Source organism: Bipolaris zeicola (assembly GCF_000523435.1).
Source record: "Bipolaris zeicola 26-R-13 unplaced genomic scaffold scaffold_2, whole genome shotgun sequence".
NCBI lineage: Eukaryota > Fungi > Ascomycota > Dothideomycetes > Pleosporales > Pleosporaceae > Bipolaris > Bipolaris zeicola.
The window spans coordinates 1-18,910 of NW_006912051.1; the positions used below are offsets into that span (position 1 = coordinate 1).

Consider the following 18,910-nt stretch of genomic DNA (forward strand, 5'->3'; position numbering starts at 1 on the left):
CTTCAGTATACTCTCTCTGGGTTTGTAGTTGTTGAGACATCACGCGTTATTGTTGGGACGTTGTTTTAGTGGGGGAACTGCGGCGCTCGGTGGGGTGCGGCGCTCGGTGGTGAAACACGTTAATGTGAAATAGGAGACAGAACTTGATTCCACAATGTGACCTGGCCTTTATTGCTCTTGTTCCAAGAGCAAACCATATTCAGTCCACATAGATCTGAGGGTTCTGATCAGAAATAAACGACACATACCAATTGCGCTGTGTGTGGTGCGAGACACGCTTCTCTACACCCATGGTTCAGAGACTTGGAGTGTATCAGATGAAAACAACAGATCCTCTTGAGTGTTGCATTTGACTAGTGTTTTCATGGGAAGCCTGATGGCTAATCAGAATTCAGACAAACGGCCTATTGCGAGCATGGAGTTTGCTAAGTAGACAGTCATCGTGAGGGTCTCAGTATGGTGGATGGAAATATGAACCAGTTTCGCCAGCACCAATCAGATCGTTTAGGTTACCACTTGAGCAGCATGCCCCCGAACTGAAAATGCTTTTATCATTTCTAATAGTTACTCAGTGAGTAAATTCCAGCCGTAGTTATAGTTTCCCTTTTGAAGTTGGTTAGGTATCCGCACTTTTACCTAGCATCATCACCACTGTATTGGTTTGCTTTGTGCAGGCCGATCTTCTGCATTGATTGTATGGAGATTTCCAGCTTTTGAGCAAACTTAGCGTAGCGAAAGTAGCAATGAACACACGTGCACTGACTCTTGACTGAAAAGCAAGGCTGTCAAATACTGGTCACAGCTACCAGTTAAGAAGATCGTTCTCTTGCTACATGTCTACTATATGATGTTATGTACAATAGACAAGCTATCTATTTACAACTACCCACAACGCCTGAACACCATGCAGTTAATAGTCGTTGACCATTCATTTCTTGTCAATCCATCTTCCTCCACCTGATCCAGGCCTGACACCAGCCTTCTTCTCACTACCCGAGTATTTGGCCTCCTCTTCCTCCCATTTCTTTCTCTCCTGTCGTCTTCTGGCAGAATAAGCCCTGGAAAACCTCCAGGCCTCTGTATCCGCCAAGTTCCATTGCTCTACTGCTTCCACAATCTTCTTCATGTTCCTATCCTTGCTTTTGATGGCATCACGAGCTTTGTTGAGGCGTTCTTGTTCCTTTTCAACCCACTTGTCATCAGGTATATCGATACTTTGGATGGGCTTGGGAGGCCCTGGACGAGGAAAGATGATGAGTTCGGACTCCTTGCTCGGCGAGCTAGGTTCAGCAGTAGTAGATGCAATCTGGGGCAAGCCAAAACCAAAGACCCAGTCGAGATCATCTTGAGTGATGCGTTCAGCCGTCAACCACAGTGAATGAGCAGGGATGGCTGCCACAAGCTCTTTGAACCTTAGTACGCGAACCTCTTCAGTGTGGTCTCCTGGGATAGACTTGTCGGTCAACTTCCGGATCCAGAGATCGCGCTCGGCATTATTACGCAGGAAGTTACTATCGACTGTGTCCCGTGTGTAATGCAACGAAGTAAGCGTGTATGGATGCGGCACAGTACCGATTGTGAAGAACTTGGTCGTGTTGACAAATTCTGGAAAAATTTGGAGTTTCATTGCCTTATTGGCGTCACATGGCTTGCATTTTGGCCGATTGGGCGGGCACGTCTTGGGCATTGGAGAGGCTGGGCATTGTGTGAGATTGCGTGCAATATTAGTGGCTTCAAACATGAGCGCAGTCGTATGTTCCGGCACTGGCTTCACGACCGTTACACCTTCCGGGTGTTGCTCTTGCCATGTCAGATGGAGATGCGAGTTGATGAGACTTTCAAGCAGAGTAAGCGCCTCCGCTTTGGTCGTGTTGGTGAGCTTGTCGGCAATGGTCTTGTACTTGCTAGAAATAGTAGCGGTACTGTAAGACGCAATACCGTCAGCCTTGACATCCACTGCCACATCTGCCGAAGCCAGAAGATTCACGACTGGCCCACCCTCTTTATTGGCCAGCTTAGTCAACTTGTCCTTGTTGGCCGTAACATTCTTCAACAGCTGGTTATCGGCAAGCTTCTTGATAGCATTGTTGACAGCTATTTGCTCGCCGAAAAAGATGGCATTGTCGAGAGACTGGACGCGCGACAGCTTGGGATACTCGTTGCGTCGCAAAAAGTTCAGCATAGGGTTTTCGTACTCGGCCATGGGCAGAGCAAGCCAATTGACGAGAACACCGCCTTTCATATGACCCCATGCCAACCATCGCATGACCTCGAATTCAATTTTTGGATCTAACTTAAGGCGCTGGAAGATTTGGTAGAGCGGGTTGCGCTTAGCTTCATCGCGCGATAGCACTACGGGCTTGAAACCCTGTGCCCACCACGCCCTTCGCCATGCCAAAAGAAGCCTTTGTTCAGCAGCCGATACGTCCTTGTCTTGCTTCTTGGGCACATCATAGTAGGTGTAAATGGGCGGGCGGTCGCGGAGAGGAGGCAGCAGGGCTCTGTTCTCGTCGAGAGTCACAGAAGACGAGAAAGGGTTGCGCCACTTGAAATCACTCAGCCATTCTATAGCTCCGTATGCACTAGCAGCAGTGCTGTTGGCCTGAACGGGCGGCTTGTGAGGTGAAGGGCCGAAGGGATTGGGCACAGATGGGAGTTGGCCAAGGTCAGGAACGTGTGCTTGCGGGTGTTTGACGGCGTCGGCTACTTGGTCGTAGGTAGGTATGCTTTTGCGCGATGGTGGCCCGTAGAAGACTAGGTTGAAAACGAGAAAGATGAGGATGATGAAGACGGCCTGGAATCTCCTTGGGGGCATATGGAGCGTCACGGGCCTCCCCATGCAGGTATATTGGACGGGCATGTCGCAATTGAGATATGGCGGGGGGAAGGGAGTAGGAGAAGAAGAGAGGATTACCGTGACATTGGCGACATGAGATTGCCCCAGGCAGCCTACAAGCCGATATCCGCAGTGGGCCTGAACAGGATGGATGGTTGGTTGGCTGATGTTGGCCCAAATGAGGGCGACGCGTTGTGCTGACCAGGCAGTCGAGGAGGTGCCCGGCTAGCGTACGTAGGGCTGGTGGGCTTGGCATTCACCCCGCCGCCACCGAGTCCCGCCCTGCACTAAACTAGGTCCTTGTAAGTGGTGCATACTGGCATTGGTGTAGTCTAGTGGGGGGCGCCGATGTCGCCTGCGCCTCGAGCATTTTGACTGGATGCGTCATACTTCGAGTACTTTTGAACCCCTACACACATTTACTTTTACACATTCTTCTTCATTCCCCCTCACTGCCAATCGCCTCGACTCAGCAGACAGCGAGGCTTGAATTCCGACACATCCGACAGGCCTTTTTCTTCAATTGCGTCTCTTTAAAATTGTTATTCCCCGCGTGCGCATACGCCGCGCTCCACGCCACTAGATATTTCTTTTAGTCGTGACAATGGCCTCACTCACAAAAGGGAGCATCCCAGACCCCACGGCAGACCTTCACTGGTCTGACTTCAAGGGCCCAATTCACGAAATCTTTGCCAGCAATGCTCGCAAGCACCCCGACCGGCCATGTGTCGTCGAGACTGCCACGGGCAAGACGCCCGAACGCAAATTCACATACAAGCACATCTTTGAGGCCACCTCAGTACTAGCCCATCACCTCGTCAAGAGTGGTGTGCAAAGAGGCGAGGTGGTTATGATCTTCGCCCACCGAGGTGTCGACTTGGTCGTGGCCATCATGGCCGTTCTAGCAGCAGGCGCGACCTTCTCAGTACTAGACCCACTGTAAGTATCTCGTCTCGAGTCTTTCTATGCATGGCTGACAATCTCAAGATACCCTCCAGACCGCCAATGCATCTACCTCGAAGTCTCTCAACCGCGCGCTCTTGTAATAATTGACAAGGCCACACGCGAAGCAGGCCCTCTCTCAGATCAAGTGCGAGACTACATCAAAGACAACCTGCAACTAAGAACAGAGGTACCTGCACTCGAGCTCAAGGATGATGGCACACTGGTTGGAGGCACCAAGGACGGAAAGGATATATTGGACGAGCAGCAGCAGCTCAGGACCGAACTGCCTGGTGTACTCGTCGGCCCAGACTCAACACCAACTCTCTCCTTCACATCGGGATCCGAAGGAAAGCCCAAGGGCGTCAAAGGCAGACACTTTTCGCTCACTCACTACTTTCCCTGGATGGCAGAAACGTTTGGACTATCTGAAAATGACAAGTTCACAATGCTTTCTGGTATCGCCCACGACCCTATTCAGCGAGACATCTTCACACCTCTTTTTCTCGGTGCCCAACTACTTGTGCCAAGCAAGGACGATATACAGCATGAGAAACTCGCCGAGTGGATGCGCCAGTATGGCGCCACCGTCACCCACCTCACACCCGCCATGGGTCAGATTCTTGTCGGAGGTGCATCAGCTGTGTTCCCTAGCCTTCATCACTCCTTCTTCGTGGGTGATTTGTTGATCAAACGAGACTGCAGGAGATTGCAGAATCTGGCACCAAATGTGCGCATTGTCAACATGTACGGAACCACGGAAACACAACGCGCCGTCAGCTACTACGAGCTACCAAGTTGCTCAGAAGCGCCCGACTTCCTTGATACCATTGGTGAGGTTATACCCGCTGGTCGAGGAATGAACAACGTGCAGCTCTTGGTTGTCAACCGCGAAGATCGAAACCAGATCTGCAAGCCCGGTGAAAGCGGTGAAATCTACGTGCGGGCCGGCGGTCTTGCCGAAGAATATCTGGGACTGCCAGATCTTACAGCTACCAAATTCATCGACAACTGGTTCGTGGATCAGCAAAAGTGGATAGACGAGGACAAGAAACAGGTTGAGAGTCAGGGCGCCCCCGAACCATGGCGGGAGTTTTACAAAGGCCCCCGCGACAGACTATATAGGTCAGGAGATCTGGGCCACTACTCTGAAGATGGAAACGTCCACTGCACAGGGCGAGTGGACTCGCAAGTCAAGATTCGCGGCTTCCGCATTGAACTTGGCGAAATTGACTCGCATCTCTCTGCCCATCCGTTGGTGCGCGAAAATGTTACACTGCTCAAGCGTGATGCCTACGAAGAGCCGACGCTCGTCAGTAAGTTGAAGTCTTGAAGTCCTTTTCCTGAATTATAGCTGATATGACAGGCTACATTGTTCCTGAAATGAAGCGATGGTATGACTGGCTGGAGGAGCGTGGAGCGAAGGAAAGCGATTCCACTGGCGACACAAGCATGGTGACGCTGCTCAAACGCTTCAAATATCTCCGAGATGATGTGCGTGAGCATCTCAAAAAGAAATTGCCTGCATACGCTGTGCCATCGGTCATTGTTCCACTTGTCCGGTTTCCACTGAATCCAAATGGCAAGATTGACCGGCCGGCACTGCCTTTCCCGGATCCAGCAGATCTCGCAGCTGCAGGAGCCAGACGTCCATCGCAGTTGGGTGCAGCTCTGACGCCTACCGAAAAGGCCATGGCTAGGATCTGGGCTGAGCTTCTTGGTGATCGTGGTGTAACAGCTGACAGCATTGGCGGAAGTGACTCGTTCTTCGACCTTGGCGGACACAGTATCATTGCACAGCAACTCTTCTTCAAGATTCGTCAAGAATGGAAGGATATTGACGTGCCCATGACGACAATTTTCCAATACCCTACACTGCGCGGTTTCTCGGCAAACATTGATCAAGCCATGGACCCCATTGGATTGCGTCTTGACACGGCAGAGGCATTGGAAGACGACCCTGATGATGAGGCGTATTCTGCCGACGCCAGAGACCTTGCCAACAAACTGACCGAGTTCAAGACCAGAGAGGAGTTGAATCCAAAGGAAGAAGTGCATACTTTTCTCACTGGCGCAACGGGTTTCTTGGGTGCCTACATCCTACGGGATATTCTGTCGAGACCAGGAAAGGTCACTGTACTTGTGCGTGCCCAGGACATTGATGGTGCGCTGGGACGTGTAAGGCAAACGTGTACAGCATATGGAATCTGGGAAGACGGGTGGGAGTCGCGACTGGAGCCTCTGGTTGGTGATTTGGAAAAGGAGAACTTTGGACTTGAGGCGAACACGTGGAACAAGCTCGTTGACTCGATCGACGTGGTCATCCACAACGGTGCCTTGGTGCACTGGGTGTTGCCTTACTCACGCTTACGAGGACCCAATGTCTTGTCGACCATGACTGCGTTGTCCATGTGTGCTGCTGGCAAAGCCAAGAAGTTTGGTCTTGTCAGTTCGACGTCGGTGCTGGATACGGATTACTTTGTCAGGCTTTCGGAGAAGAGTCTCACCGAAGGTGGAACCGGTGTACCCGAAGCTGACGACCTCGAGGGTGCACGCAAGGGTCTTGGTACTGGCTATGGCCAGTCCAAATGGGCAGCAGAATACCTGACGCGCCAAGCTGGCAAGAAGGGTCTAAGTGGAAGTGTGATTCGACCTGGATATGTCTTGGGAGATCCAGATTACGGTACTACAAACACGGATGACTTTCTTGTCCGAATGCTCAAGGGCTGCATTCAGCTCGAGTCTAGGCCCGACATCACGAACACGATCAACATGGTACCCGTCACACACGTTGCGAGGGTAGTTGTGGCGTCGTCGTTTAACCCGCCAGTTGCACCGCTTGGGGTGGCGCAGGTGACTTCACATCCGCGTATTACGTTCAACGAGTTCCTGGGTGCGTTGGAGAAGTTTGGCTACAACGTGCCTCTGGTGCCGTATGCAGAGTGGAAGCAGAGGATGGAGAGGTATGTTGCTGACCGGTCGGGGACAAAGGAAGAGAATGCTCTACTACCCTTGTACCACTTTGTGACCGGGGATCTACCCGGTGACACCAAGGCGCCGGAACTAGATGATAAGAACGCGGCGGAAGCATTGAAGAAGGACCAGGCATGGACAGGCGAAGACTGGAGTCAAGGAGGAGCGGTGACGGAAGATACGGTTGGGGTGTATGTCAGCTACCTGATTGAGCTAGGGTTTATGCCTAAGCCGGAGAAGAAGGGCATCAAGGAGCTGGTGATGAGCCGGTTAACGGATGCGATGCGTGAGGGGATGAAGCTTGTAGGCGGTCGGCGAGGTGTTTGAGAAGTAGTATGCCAAGCAGGATGACGGATCTGGGCATTACCAAAAGTAACAAGTATCTAAGAAATGCACATTTGATGCGTAAGGAAAGAAAAATTGAAAGTGGCGAGCCACGTCTGTTGTTTAGCCATTAAGGCGGTAATGTTTACAGAGTGCCTTGACCCTGGAGATCTGCTGACCTGAGATCCGAGCCGAGGGTGAGATTAACACACGGGCTTGTACCGTACCCGCACTAATAAAGTTTGTGTTGGCCAAAACGGCCATAGTACGGTCAGGGTGCATACATGGAAATGTGTATGGATGAATAGATACGTAGAAGTATACGGGTATACTACTCCGTGGAGAGAGTACGCAAAAGGATGACGTCGAATGGATACGCGTCCTGGGAGTCAAGAGAGGGGGGACATTAGGTGGTGGTGGGGGTCGGAATGGTCGGTACTAGGTATGAGACGGGGGGATGGGAGCACGGGGCAGATAGGCAAAGGGCTTGGGCCCACGGCTCTGGCATGTTTTTTTCTTGCATTGTGCGTCGACCAAGAAGCCCAGGCAGAGGGTGCCGAGAAAAAAAAAAGGTAATATTTAATTGACCGAACGGGTTGACAGGGCCAGCTGGCGGCATTTAGTGGGTATGGAGGGGGGGAGGTGAAGCGTGCTGAGGGCTTTTTTTCCTCTCGCTCCTGGCGTGCCAACAGCCAAGCCCAAGATCAACAAGACAGACGTGGTTTCATCGATGCCTAGTAGGGCCCGGCCTGAGGGCTCAGCCCAGCCCGGCCGGACAGCCCAGACAAGCAGCTTGGAAGCATTTCATTCCCACCAACAGCCATGCCGCTGAGGGCGCTCCGGTGCTCCGCCGTGGGGAAGAGGGTTGGACGAGAGGGGAGTGCGACGTGAGAGGTCGGATGTAGGTGGGTGTTAAGTGTGTCTAGTAGGGTAGAGGTATGTATGGATGTATGTATCTGGGTGGGCGGGTGCATGTATAGTATGTACTACCCATGTACAGACAATAAGTAGCTACCACAGTAGATACTAATACATTAGACCGTGGGCGGCTGCATCCATGGTACACGGTCACGAGACGGATATTTCCAACGAGGCGGGAATTCAACAAACCTTGGGGCGCAGCATCAGCCAGCAGCGGAGGCCATCGAGGGGCCGTGGCAGCGCTTCTGGAGGCAGCTTGGCGGTGCGGTGTGTGTGTGTGTGTGTATGTGTGTGCGTGTGTGTATGTGTGTGCGTGTTTGTATGTGTGTGCGTGTTTGTATGTGTGTGCGTGTGTGTATGTGTGCGTGTGTCGACGACGAGTAGTAGTGGTGGTGGTGATGGCGGTAGTGCGTGGAGACGGTGAATTAGGTCCAGCAAGGGCGGCAGCCAGACATAATCCCAGGAAAGTGTTGCTCAGCGTTGCTCAGCATGGCCGAGCCATGGTCTTTGACATGTCACTGCCGCGCATCCCGTCGGCGGGCTTGTTGTAGCGGCGTGTGCAGCAGAGTTGCGCTGCGTCCGCCTGCGCCCGGGTAGAGCGGGTGTGATTGGGTGTGGGTGGGTTTGGAACGGGCTGCCGAGCAGACTGCCCAGGCTTGGGGATGGATGCCAAGCCCAAGACTTCTCCCAAGGCCTTGAGAGCGTAATTCTATGTAACAAGAGTCTTGCCTCTCCTGGGGCCCGTCTCCGCTGCTCGCTATAACATGCCCGCTGCCTCGTTGTCCTCGCATGTCTTCCAGCGTCGCTTGATGCCCGTCCGCCCGTGACGTTGACCAGACCGACTGCCCGGCAATGGAATCCCAGCTTCCGCCGCCGCCTGCTTCGGCCATACTCGCGCCCCCCAGCCAACACCACCAACCACAGCCGCAACACCACCATCGCCTGTCCAGCCCCAGCGCCAACAGCGACCACGACTACACCTACCAATACAATGAAAAGGATTCGCACCACTACCACCAACACTCCTCGGTCCACTCCGACCGTCTGAGCAGGTCGAGCAACCGCCGCCCTCACGACTCCGTCATCTCCCACCCCTTCTCGCCAAAGCCCTCGTCGCCGCCAAGCCCCAGCACCAACAGCAGCATCTCCTCCGTCGGCCACCACCGCAACTCATCAAACGCGTATCGCTACTCGTCTGAGCAGATTGAGCGCCAATCACTCTCCTATCCACCCCGGGCCCACATCGACCCGGAAAAGCATGCCGAGGCTCTGGCTCACGGCTACCGCGTCTCAAACCGCCTGTCTGCAGTCCCGTCCGGCGGCGATGCCATTGTTTACGACAAGGGCGCCTTTCAAGAAAAAGGCCCCGAAGAGAAGGCGTTGCAGTTGCTGGTAAGAAAAAAATCTCATATCGCAACCTACTCGACGCGCTCGTGACTAACACAACCCCTTAGCTCTGGCTCTGCGGACCTTGCGCCTTCCTCTCCGGTGTGATTGCCATCTGGACCTTTTTCGCTCTCTTCATCACCCTCCTGCTATCGCCGCTCCGCCTCTGCACTGCGCGCGCGCCCCTCTCCGAGCAAATCAAATCCTTCCTCGCTCCGTCGCTCAACCTGCAACTGCACATGGTCTACTCGCATGACTCGACATCCGGCTACAGCGCCCCCATGCTTGTCGTCATCCACCTCTTTTCACCCATTGTCGCATTCGGCGTCGCAATCGCAGCCTGGACTGCCGCCGGTTTCTGGTTCTTCTCCTGCATCCTTGGTGACCCTGGCGGTCACGACGGCCACAATGACGGCCGCGAGAGCATTGTCGGTGTGCGAAACTGGTGGGAGCGATGGCTTTCTCGCGGACTAAGAGAAACCGACGCTTGAAGAATAAAGAGGAGGATGAAATGTATTATTGATAAAGTTCGTTTCTTTCGTGTATTTTTCTGTTATTTTTGTTTACACGTTCTCCGAGCTACGGCAGGATGGAGCGTTCCAGCGGCATATACCATGGCGTAACAACAGTCTTGGGTTCGGGTTTTATTTTCCAAATGGGAAAGGGTTCTCTCTTCCGGACGGACGAACGGATATGAATGGGGTGGGAAGAATATTTGCTGATCTCCGGATAATGGACAGCAACCGGCGTTTTTTGTCTTCATGTTCTCTTTGAGCCTCTTTTTACCCTTGCCTCTTACTACTCTGGATTCGCAGAGTACCGAGGTGGGAAAGAAGATTGGCCGATATGATATACCCCCATAACTAGTTTTTTTTTATTTAACTTTCAACAATATCACGAACATATTCGAACACACACACACAAAATTCTTCTATTCTCCCTTGGTTGTGACAAACAGTTGCCTTTGATCTCGCCTACCCTCACACCGCCTCGATCTACCTTCCCCTCTCTTTCTGTCCACCGGAAAGCTTCCACATTTGGCGCCCAGCAAAACCCGTCGTTCTTGTCCTTCAAGCGCAAAGCCGCTACCCGGATATACTATCCCAGACCCACCACACCCATCCATCTCACGGAGGGGCAAAAACACTGCTTATCGCGGCATTATGCAATGTCACTCTACATCCCATCCCATTCAATCCATATTTTGGCTGACAATGACACGAAACAAAGTTGTCCATTCCTGGGTCTAACTCTACCCTCCCCCCGCTTCCCATACCATGCAACCTTCCATGTGAAAGTCAAGAAACAAAGGCAGAGAAAAAAAATCACTCACTCACTTCCATCGGGGCTAAAGCCTTGGAGTTACACGCATGTTGCATATTGCATGTTGCATATTTGCCCTTTGTCCCAAACTAGTTTAGAGGGACAACCGAAGAGAGAGAGAGAGGGGGGGGGAGGGTCTTTGGCGTCATGCATGCATCTAAGTATGTGTGTGAGCGGGAAAAGTATGGGGCATAAACGTGGATGTGGGTTAGGCGGAGGGAAAAGCAATAAGAGGAAGGTTGAAGAAAGAAGGGTAGAGGAGATAACCTTGGTTTGGGTGATCGAACTTGTTTTCTGGTGGTTGGGTTTGCTTTTTGAGGAGGGAAGAAGGGAAAGAGATTAGAGCTAGGGTATGTGTGTGGGTATTTTGGTACGCGATGGGGAAATACAATGTGCTATAGTAGCTTGGTGGACAGCCTCGTCCTAGTTAGCTTTGTCTGTTTTGGGCGAGCTCTTTTTCGGTTGATTGCTTTTGGGGTGCTTTTGCTTTTGCTTTTGTTTGCTTTTGTTTGCCGTCTTTTCTGGGAAAAGTGACGGATGGGGTGCAGTAGTCACCATCGGAACATTATATTGGGGAGGCTGGGGGATAGTTGAGGCTGTTGAGGTGATGATCGGAAGAGAAAGATACGAGGTAGTTTATGCACTCTGAACGCATGTCTTTGACATCATATATGTAGATATCTGTTGGTGTTGATGCATGAGGCAGGGCTGAGGTGGGAAAAGGAAGGCACAGCTTGGTTCTGCATCACCTATCTTTTTTTCCTCTTGCTTCTCCATATGTCGTGAAACCATCGACGAAGGGAAAAGGAAATTACAGAGACGTCGCGGATCCCAAGTATAAACGTGTCACAACTCGTCTGCAGATATTTTCTTTATTTCCTACATACAATTGGTATACGCGTCGCACGTGACTTTTTCCTACACCTTAATATTGCCAGCTTACTTTTACATTTCTCCATCTCACCGCTTAGGCACCGAAGGAATACGAGAAAGCCCCGAGTCAAGCATGCATATACCTACACAAACCGGGTTTTGTATGAATCTGCATCATCACCAGAATAAAGTTCGCATGTAGAGCTCACATAAGATCAACTTATCCGGTGGCCTGATGATCTTAAAATGATAACACGTGGTAAACTTTATCTTCATTTCCCCCAAGTCGGAGAAATCCGACTTGGAAGAAGGATAGGTGCTGACAGATTAATCTGAGATGCTCGGCAGATTTACCGGTGGAGAGATTGCAAGTGTGAATCGAGCATTGAATACGATTTCTTTGCCCAGAGCCTCATCTTGGCTTTGATTGCGTGGTTTTACTCATAATACAGCCGCATCGATCAAGACTGTCGAAGAAAAAAAAATAACGTCATTCGCGACTTGGCTATCTCGCATACACATGCCTCCTCCAGATTAGACCACAAGAGAAACATTCACATCTACGACTTGGACAGGCCGACAACACCTCGTCCAGCGATGAAGAAGAAAGAGAATGGAACTCGGAAGTTAAAATTTACCTTCCAAGCCCGAAAGTAGCACCGACAGCGAGAAAAAAAAAGAAAAAAAGTCAAATAGCTAGCTAGCTATGCAATGCAAAAACAGCACAGCAATCACACGCAGTAACCAACTTACTCGAGCGAAAGAGAGAGAGACAACAGCAAAGAAGGTGGACCCCCAAAGCACCACCCTCCATTTAGCGACGACGTACGATGACGCCGTTGACGCCAGGGCACATCCCTGTTCCACCGCAAAATGCGGGCCTGTGCAGAGAGAATGACAGAAAAAAAACAGAGATGAGAGGGTTAATCGTTGTTAAAATGACGATGTTCGGCAAGTGAAACGTGACAGTTGTGACAGCTTTGTTAGCTTCATCGGTGTGCGAAGAGGCTGAGACGACTAGAGAGACAGGACAAGGGAGGCATGTATAGCATAGATGCATAAATTTTCTTATTTTTCTTCATACAAATATATGTATATAAATTGACATTTGTATCAATATGTAATTGGTATATTGCTGTTTTGCTGACATGTACATGTATAAGATGCCAAGTCTCGAGTCGCTCTTCTTTTAACTCGCTCAAGTGGTTGTTCATAAAAGACATTACTGCATTAGACATGAATTTAATACAAAGATTTGAAAAAAGGGTCCCGGAGCAACGAGGCTAACCGTAGAATCCCTTGGAGGAAAAAATGATTGGGAAACTGTAAAGTTACCCAGCACAATCTCTTTTAAAAAAGAGATTTGACGTCTACCATGCTCGAGATTGCGGAGAATGCGCCGCGGAGCACGTCTTCAGCTACGTTTAGTATAGGGATAGCGCCAACTACACATCGCTTGTCGCTAACTCCATGGGGCATAACACAACATAGCCGGCGCTCATCGGTCCCAGTGGTTGCATTTGTACAATTGTTGTCGCCCAAGATGCCAAATCGTATTGTCGTTTCGCTTTCGCATTTCAGAAATGTTAATCCGAACAACGCACTTCTCGTATGGTTATCCGGCTGCCCGCTCTTTTGTGCTGTTTGCCACGCATAGTCTCTCGCGCTATGCAGTTCTTCAGACACTGCTCGACAAGTAAAGGATCCGCCTCAATGATTTCCTCATTCAGGAACCAGCTCGATGTTGACTTGGTGATGGACAGCCGCAGACAGCTTCGGTCGCTGCCAATCTGCTTTTGGAAGAAGTGGTCGAGAAAGGCGTAGGAATCGTCAAATGTTTTGTAGCAGCTGTTGCATGCAAATGTCGCTTTGTCGTCTCTTGAAACCGGGTCCAGTGCGATATGTGATGTGAAGAGAATGCACCTGGACGCCGGCAGTCCGGAATGTGCTGCAACAGATATACACGCACTGCAGTGGGGACATATTTCTCGGTCGTCATACTTGTCGTGTGGGTAGGCTTTCTTTGCTCGTAGAGTGCTGGTTTTGGTTTCCTTGAGGTCCTTGCGAAGCTGGTCTGCAAATGGACAGAATTCGACCTTGAATCGAGGTGGGGGAAGTACTGGCGAGAGAATGGGTGTTTCGAGGCGGGCATATTGGTCGCGTAATGCAGTTAAGCAGGCGCGGCGTACGCTCTTTGCAGTTGTAATGATGTCGTCAATGGGTGTGATTGGTGTTGCTGAGAATGCACTGTCGTACAGTGGCTGTCTGATTTCGTATTGGACTCGGAGCAGTTGTGCAGATAGCACCGTGTTGCATTTCTCTGTCCGTGGTCAACACATGTGTTTACAAGGTGCAAGACATGGCTTACGGTCTCCTTCCTCGAACCGCACACCGAATGCTTCTTTGCCCGCTTCCATTATTCTCTGAACCTGGCGTCCAAGGCTGAGAGCTTTCCCCATGGCATCATCTCGATTCTTGGTACCAAAGCATACCCACTTGGACCGAGAGCGGCGATGACGTGCCTGCCATTGCTCGTATGCCTCGTGTGCATCTTGAAACACACGGTCAATGTCCCACAGGGTGAGGGACGTGTGTTGCGACTTTTCGGGCGACATGGCGATTGTTGTAGACATTATGTAAGAAGAATATGGGGTATTTGAAGCGAAAAAAAGAATATAGAGTTCGTTATAGAGAGAGCAGAGCGACTAAATGGAGGACGAGGATGACAGGTGAAACGTCTAAACAGGATGAATGGGTATGTTTAATTAGGGCGGCCCTACCGGAAGTGGACGAGTCGCAACAACAACAATCTTGTTTGGGACAACAGCCACAGACGAATGATGCCAACCGGGATCAAGGCTCGTGTGCATGCGGGAGGGCGGTGCGCTGGCCTTTAGATAGTTGCAGCTGCTAAGCACCGTGTCATGTTCCTGCAGGAGCCCTAACAGAAGTAGGAAAGCTGAGAGAAGCGGAGATTGCGCGCATGAAGATTGTCGTATTTGTGGCGCACCTCGGCAGTATTGGACGACGACGCAGCCCGGCGAAGTCTCCGCTGAGGTGAACGTGCTTTGCTTTTAGAGCCACTTATGGCGGCGTACGCGAACCCTCTAGCGTTACAGCTGACGAACTACGGGCCCGGATGGACACGATAACCGGGTCCATGGAATGCAGGCATACAAATCCGTGCATGTGCATATCACAAGAGGCATCTTGTCGGCGGATCGTGATGGGGTTGGCTGTGGATGCACAAGAATAAGGGAGAGGTGGAGGAAAAGGGAAATAGAAAGGAAGAAAAAGGGGACGCGGGACACACGGCTGTGAGGCGTCGTCGGTCCGGCCAGTCCCCGTCTGGTTCCCGTCTGGAGCAAAACAACTGCTTCTGTTGTGGTGATGATGAGCGGCTTGCCCTTAAGATCGGCTTTATATGCGGCCTTGTCCCATGTATTGGAAAAAGAAGACATTTTGCTCGTATCATGTAGCATGTAGCGTCCTGCTAGTTCTGGAATAATGGAATAATGGCAATGATAAGGGACCCTCCCGTACTTACCGCGCCAGGGGTCTTGGAGAACCAACCCCGCGCCAGCTTCCCATGTGCCCCACCATGGAGAACCTCGAGCTTCATTTCCTCTGGCAAGCATCCCCTCTACTAATCCCTCTTATCACCCTCAGCCCGTCCGGAAATGTCGCACAGCCACTCCCATGATGGTGCGTCGCATTCGCACTCTGCCGCCGACCACGGGCATACCCATGAGATCCTCGACGGACCGGGCAGCTATGTGGGACGTGAAATGCCCATCATCGAGGGACGAGATTGGGAGGACCGGTCGTTTACCGTGGGAATTGGAGGGTACGACTCATTCCAACGTGGCTCAATTTCAAGTAGACAGCGAAGCCATGACAAGACATCATATAACATAGAGAAACACTGACACAAGCAGACCCGTAGGATCCGGAAAGACCGCCCTTATGCTGGCTCTCTGCAAGCATCTCCGAACACGCTTCTCCATAGCCGCAGTGACCAATGACATCTTCACCCGCGAGGACTGCGAGTTCCTGACCAAGAACAATGCCCTACCTGCGTAAGACCGTTTCAACATCTCCCAGGACCAACCCTCTCTGACACATACCCACAGCGAGCGCATTGTTGCCGTCGAAACCGGAGGCTGCCCCCACGCGGCTGTCCGTGAAGACATCTCCGTGAACCTCATGACTCTGACCAACCTCCACCACAAGTTCAACACCGACCTACTCCTCATCGAATCCGGCGGCGACAACCTTGCTGCAAACTACTCGCGCGAACTCGCAGACTTCATCATCTATGTCATTGATGTCTCTGGAGGCGATAAAATTCCAAGGAAGGGTGGACCCGGTATCACACAGTCGGATCTGCTGGTGGTAAACAAGATCGATCTGGCTGAGGCTGTAGGCGCTGACCTCAATGTCATGGAGAGGGACAGTAGGCGGATGCGCGAAGGGGGACCGACCATTTTCGCCGTTGTAAAAAGGGACCAGGGCGTCGACGCCATTGTAGATTTGATCCTATCTGCATGGAAGGCATCTGGTGCAACACAGGCACGCAAACAAAAGTTTGAGCCTACCCTGATGAGTGAAGAGGGCAAAGAGAGGAGCTACAGCATGAACTGACGTAAAAGTCACGAGAAAATAATAAAGAAGTTTAATCATTCATGAGGGTGGATCAAGATGACGTTGACGCACTTACAAATCACCCCTGAATCCATACCCAGTATTCGACCGTACGAGCCATCTGTGCTGCATGTTCAACCCACTTTTTTTTTGGCTATCCAGCGGTACCACCAAACTCTCAGCCCTCTACCAACCCAAATACCTTTGCTGAACCTCGCGCCTCACACCACCCATGGCCTCTCGAAAGGTTTCCAGACCTCTCTCCAATATGGCCTTCCTCGCCTCCAGATGAGCACTCTGCTGTACTATCTCCACCGGCTCAGCAGCAACATACTCAACCTGCTCATCCGTCATCTGCGTCACGACCAGCGGCGAAAGAATGACATCCGGCAGCGTCTCTACCAAATGCCGCTCAACCACCGCCTTCGCCACGGTGTTGATGAAGTACCCGAGCTCATCTTTGTAGTATGCCCTTTGCATATCCAGCGCCTCCTGGCTCGAAAACGTATCCATATCGAGCTCAATCGACTTATCCAGCTGCGCCGCCAACTTTATCGGATCAATAAACATTGACCGGTCCTCCCAGCCACCCACTTCTACCTCCGCCGCAGACATAGCAGCCCTGCTAAGCGCCTGATGCTTCCTCAACCGCATCTTCTGAATCGTCGCCGTAAAGTAATGATTATACGTCGACGGATGCCGAGCCTTATCCCTCAGCACCTTGGCCAACTCCTCCCTCGCATCCCCCAGCGACTTGCTCAGCGCCGCATCCACATTCAGCGCTACAAGCCGCTCTTCGAACTCCTCGGGCACGCGGTCTGCCAGCACCACGTTGATGAAGTCGCGGCACACTTGCGCTACTTTCGAAATGTGCAGCGAGGCGAGATCTTCCCATGGTAGGGATTGCTCCCAGAAAAGCTGGGATATCAGGACGGGCTGGAAGGTACCGGGGAGTTCGTAGCCGCGGGAGCGTTCGAGGGTCTTTTTCACCCATTCGACTGCTTCGCCGCGGGAGAGTTTCTTAGGCACAGGAAGACATGTGGTAGTGTCCTTTTCTTGTTTGAGTTCGCGCTCGAGTTCCTTTTGGGCTTCCATGGCTTCTCTGGAGTCTCGCTCGTCGTCGCCAGGTCCGGTTTCGAAGTTGTAACGGTGGCCGCGAAGCCGCATGTCCTTTGCGAAGCCCATGTTGAGATGCTGGACCACGGCGCGGAATCTACGGATATTTTCTGAGGAATCGACGGCGGCGTCTTTGTTGATGGTTCCAAAGAAGGGCGACTCGTAGTACCCTTTTATAGCGGATTTCAGGATGTCGTTTACTTTCATGCTGATTTTCATGAGGAAGACGCGTTGCTCGTGGCTGGTGTTGCGTTTTTCGCCCAGATTGGAGATTTCGTCCAGCGTTGCGCGGTACTTGGTCATCATTTCTTCCTTGAGTGATGGTAGCTCTCGGATTAGGTGGTGTAGTAGGACCTTGCTGAGACGCTCGCGGAGAGAGGTGATGCCAACGCACTCGCGAGGTAGTTGGGCGTAACGGCCTTTGCTGAAGAACAGTGCCTCGTCTTTGTTGCGCTGATCAAATGAAAAGTTCATCTGGTTGTCGGCACGGTTCTTGAGCATGTGCCAGCCGCGCTCGAGATAGATGTCTTTGTTTTGGGCAAGTTCGATCCAGCTCAGTTCGTTGTCAGTGCCCTCGCGAAGAAAGTCGGGTTTGGTGATGATGCCGAGAGTGCGACGGCCTTGCTCATCAATCTTGCGGCAATGGTCGAGAATGATTTGGTTGGCGAAGTCGTTCTTTGCACTCACTACAGCCAGGATGATGGTGCGCGGGTTCTTCATGTACTGACTAACAAGGTCCAGAATCAGTTCCTTGTCCGCTTCTGTCTGGGCCTTGTTTGTTGCATGTATAAGACCCGGAAGATTAACAAGAGTTCTAGATGATGTCATTTTATCACAACATCAATCCCAGGGAGCAGCACTGACAGCTGAGGCCTACTAGGACCTGTAATCTCGACAGACAGCACATCGCGAGAAAATGCCCTGGAGCTGATACCGCCCACAACGCCTAGGCCCATGGCAAGAGTCGCTTCTTCAATCACATCTGGAAGCTGATCAAAGTTCTGGATAGACTTGGTAAACCCTTTGAGTTTGGCTTGTTCAGACTCTGGGCGCAGCTTGTCAGGCGTAATCGTGACAGTACTCGTCGAAGCCGGGGAGCGGCGAAGGATGATCTGTGTATCGTTAGACCAGTACATAATTTCCAGATATCATTGGACTCACCTCAGTGGCAAATCGTGTGCACAGGTTTTCCTTGCGAGGAAACGGAATCTCAGTGATCGCCTCTAGTACTGAACTCTTGCCAGAGGACTGGTCACCGCAGACAATGAGCTGAGGCAGCTCCACCACTCCGCTCAAACCAGTGCGGCGCAGCTTGTCCACAATATCCATGACCCTGCGCTGGTCCGCCGACTGAAGAGCTTGTAGAGAGCTCGTCGTGACGGCATCTGGATCAACTGGCACGGGGGTGACTGGGGTCTTTGCGTCCTTGCGATCGGTATCGGTGTCCTTACCCATGGTTGCTATCAACTCTTAGGTTACAACCTGAGTAAAGAGTTGTGTTGTAGTAGAAGAGATGGAATCGAAGGGGAGTCGCTTAAATGGAAGGACGGGGATGGTGAGCTCCAGGCAACT

General features: G+C 51.6%; 6 protein-coding genes across 6 annotated transcripts; 3 read left to right on the forward strand and 3 right to left on the reverse strand.

Moving 5' to 3' along the window:
- Nucleotides 1–928: 928 nt before the first annotated feature.
- Nucleotides 929–2,860, reverse strand: COCCADRAFT_21640 (uncharacterized protein; the record flags this gene model as incomplete). Its single annotated transcript, XM_007708474.1, has 1 exon — nucleotides 929–2,860. One exon carries the CDS (start codon nucleotides 2,858–2,860, stop codon nucleotides 929–931), a length of 1,932 nt encoding a protein of 643 aa, XP_007706664.1.
- A 580-nt stretch (nucleotides 2,861–3,440) lies between these two features.
- Nucleotides 3,441–7,078, forward strand: COCCADRAFT_321 (uncharacterized protein; the record flags this gene model as incomplete). The annotated part of the gene is made up of 3 exons (XM_007708445.1): nucleotides 3,441–3,775; nucleotides 3,824–5,094; nucleotides 5,145–7,078. The coding sequence occupies 3 exons, from the start codon at nucleotides 3,441–3,443 to the stop codon at nucleotides 7,076–7,078; spliced, it is 3,540 nt and encodes a 1,179-aa protein (XP_007706635.1).
- A 1,770-nt stretch (nucleotides 7,079–8,848) lies between these two features.
- Nucleotides 8,849–9,873, forward strand: COCCADRAFT_31951 (uncharacterized protein; the record flags this gene model as incomplete). The annotated part of the gene is made up of 2 exons (XM_007708498.1): nucleotides 8,849–9,388; nucleotides 9,451–9,873. The coding sequence occupies 2 exons, from the start codon at nucleotides 8,849–8,851 to the stop codon at nucleotides 9,871–9,873; spliced, it is 963 nt and encodes a 320-aa protein (XP_007706688.1).
- Nucleotides 9,874–13,164: 3,291 nt separating this feature from the next.
- On the reverse strand, nucleotides 13,165–14,211 carry COCCADRAFT_31952 (uncharacterized protein; the record flags this gene model as incomplete). The annotated part of the gene is made up of 2 exons (XM_007708499.1): nucleotides 13,165–13,898; nucleotides 13,947–14,211. The coding sequence occupies 2 exons, from the start codon at nucleotides 14,209–14,211 to the stop codon at nucleotides 13,165–13,167; spliced, it is 999 nt and encodes a 332-aa protein (XP_007706689.1).
- A 1,047-nt stretch (nucleotides 14,212–15,258) lies between these two features.
- Nucleotides 15,259–16,222, forward strand: COCCADRAFT_81693 (uncharacterized protein; the record flags this gene model as incomplete). The annotated part of the gene is made up of 3 exons (XM_007708546.1): nucleotides 15,259–15,425; nucleotides 15,517–15,657; nucleotides 15,712–16,222. 3 exons carry the CDS (start codon nucleotides 15,259–15,261, stop codon nucleotides 16,220–16,222), a joined length of 819 nt encoding a protein of 272 aa, XP_007706736.1.
- A 186-nt stretch (nucleotides 16,223–16,408) lies between these two features.
- On the reverse strand, nucleotides 16,409–18,793 carry COCCADRAFT_81577 (uncharacterized protein; the record flags this gene model as incomplete). The annotated part of the gene is made up of 3 exons (XM_007708547.1): nucleotides 16,409–18,152; nucleotides 18,203–18,450; nucleotides 18,500–18,793. The coding sequence occupies 3 exons, from the start codon at nucleotides 18,791–18,793 to the stop codon at nucleotides 16,409–16,411; spliced, it is 2,286 nt and encodes a 761-aa protein (XP_007706737.1).
- Between the last annotated feature and the right edge of the window lie 117 nt (nucleotides 18,794–18,910).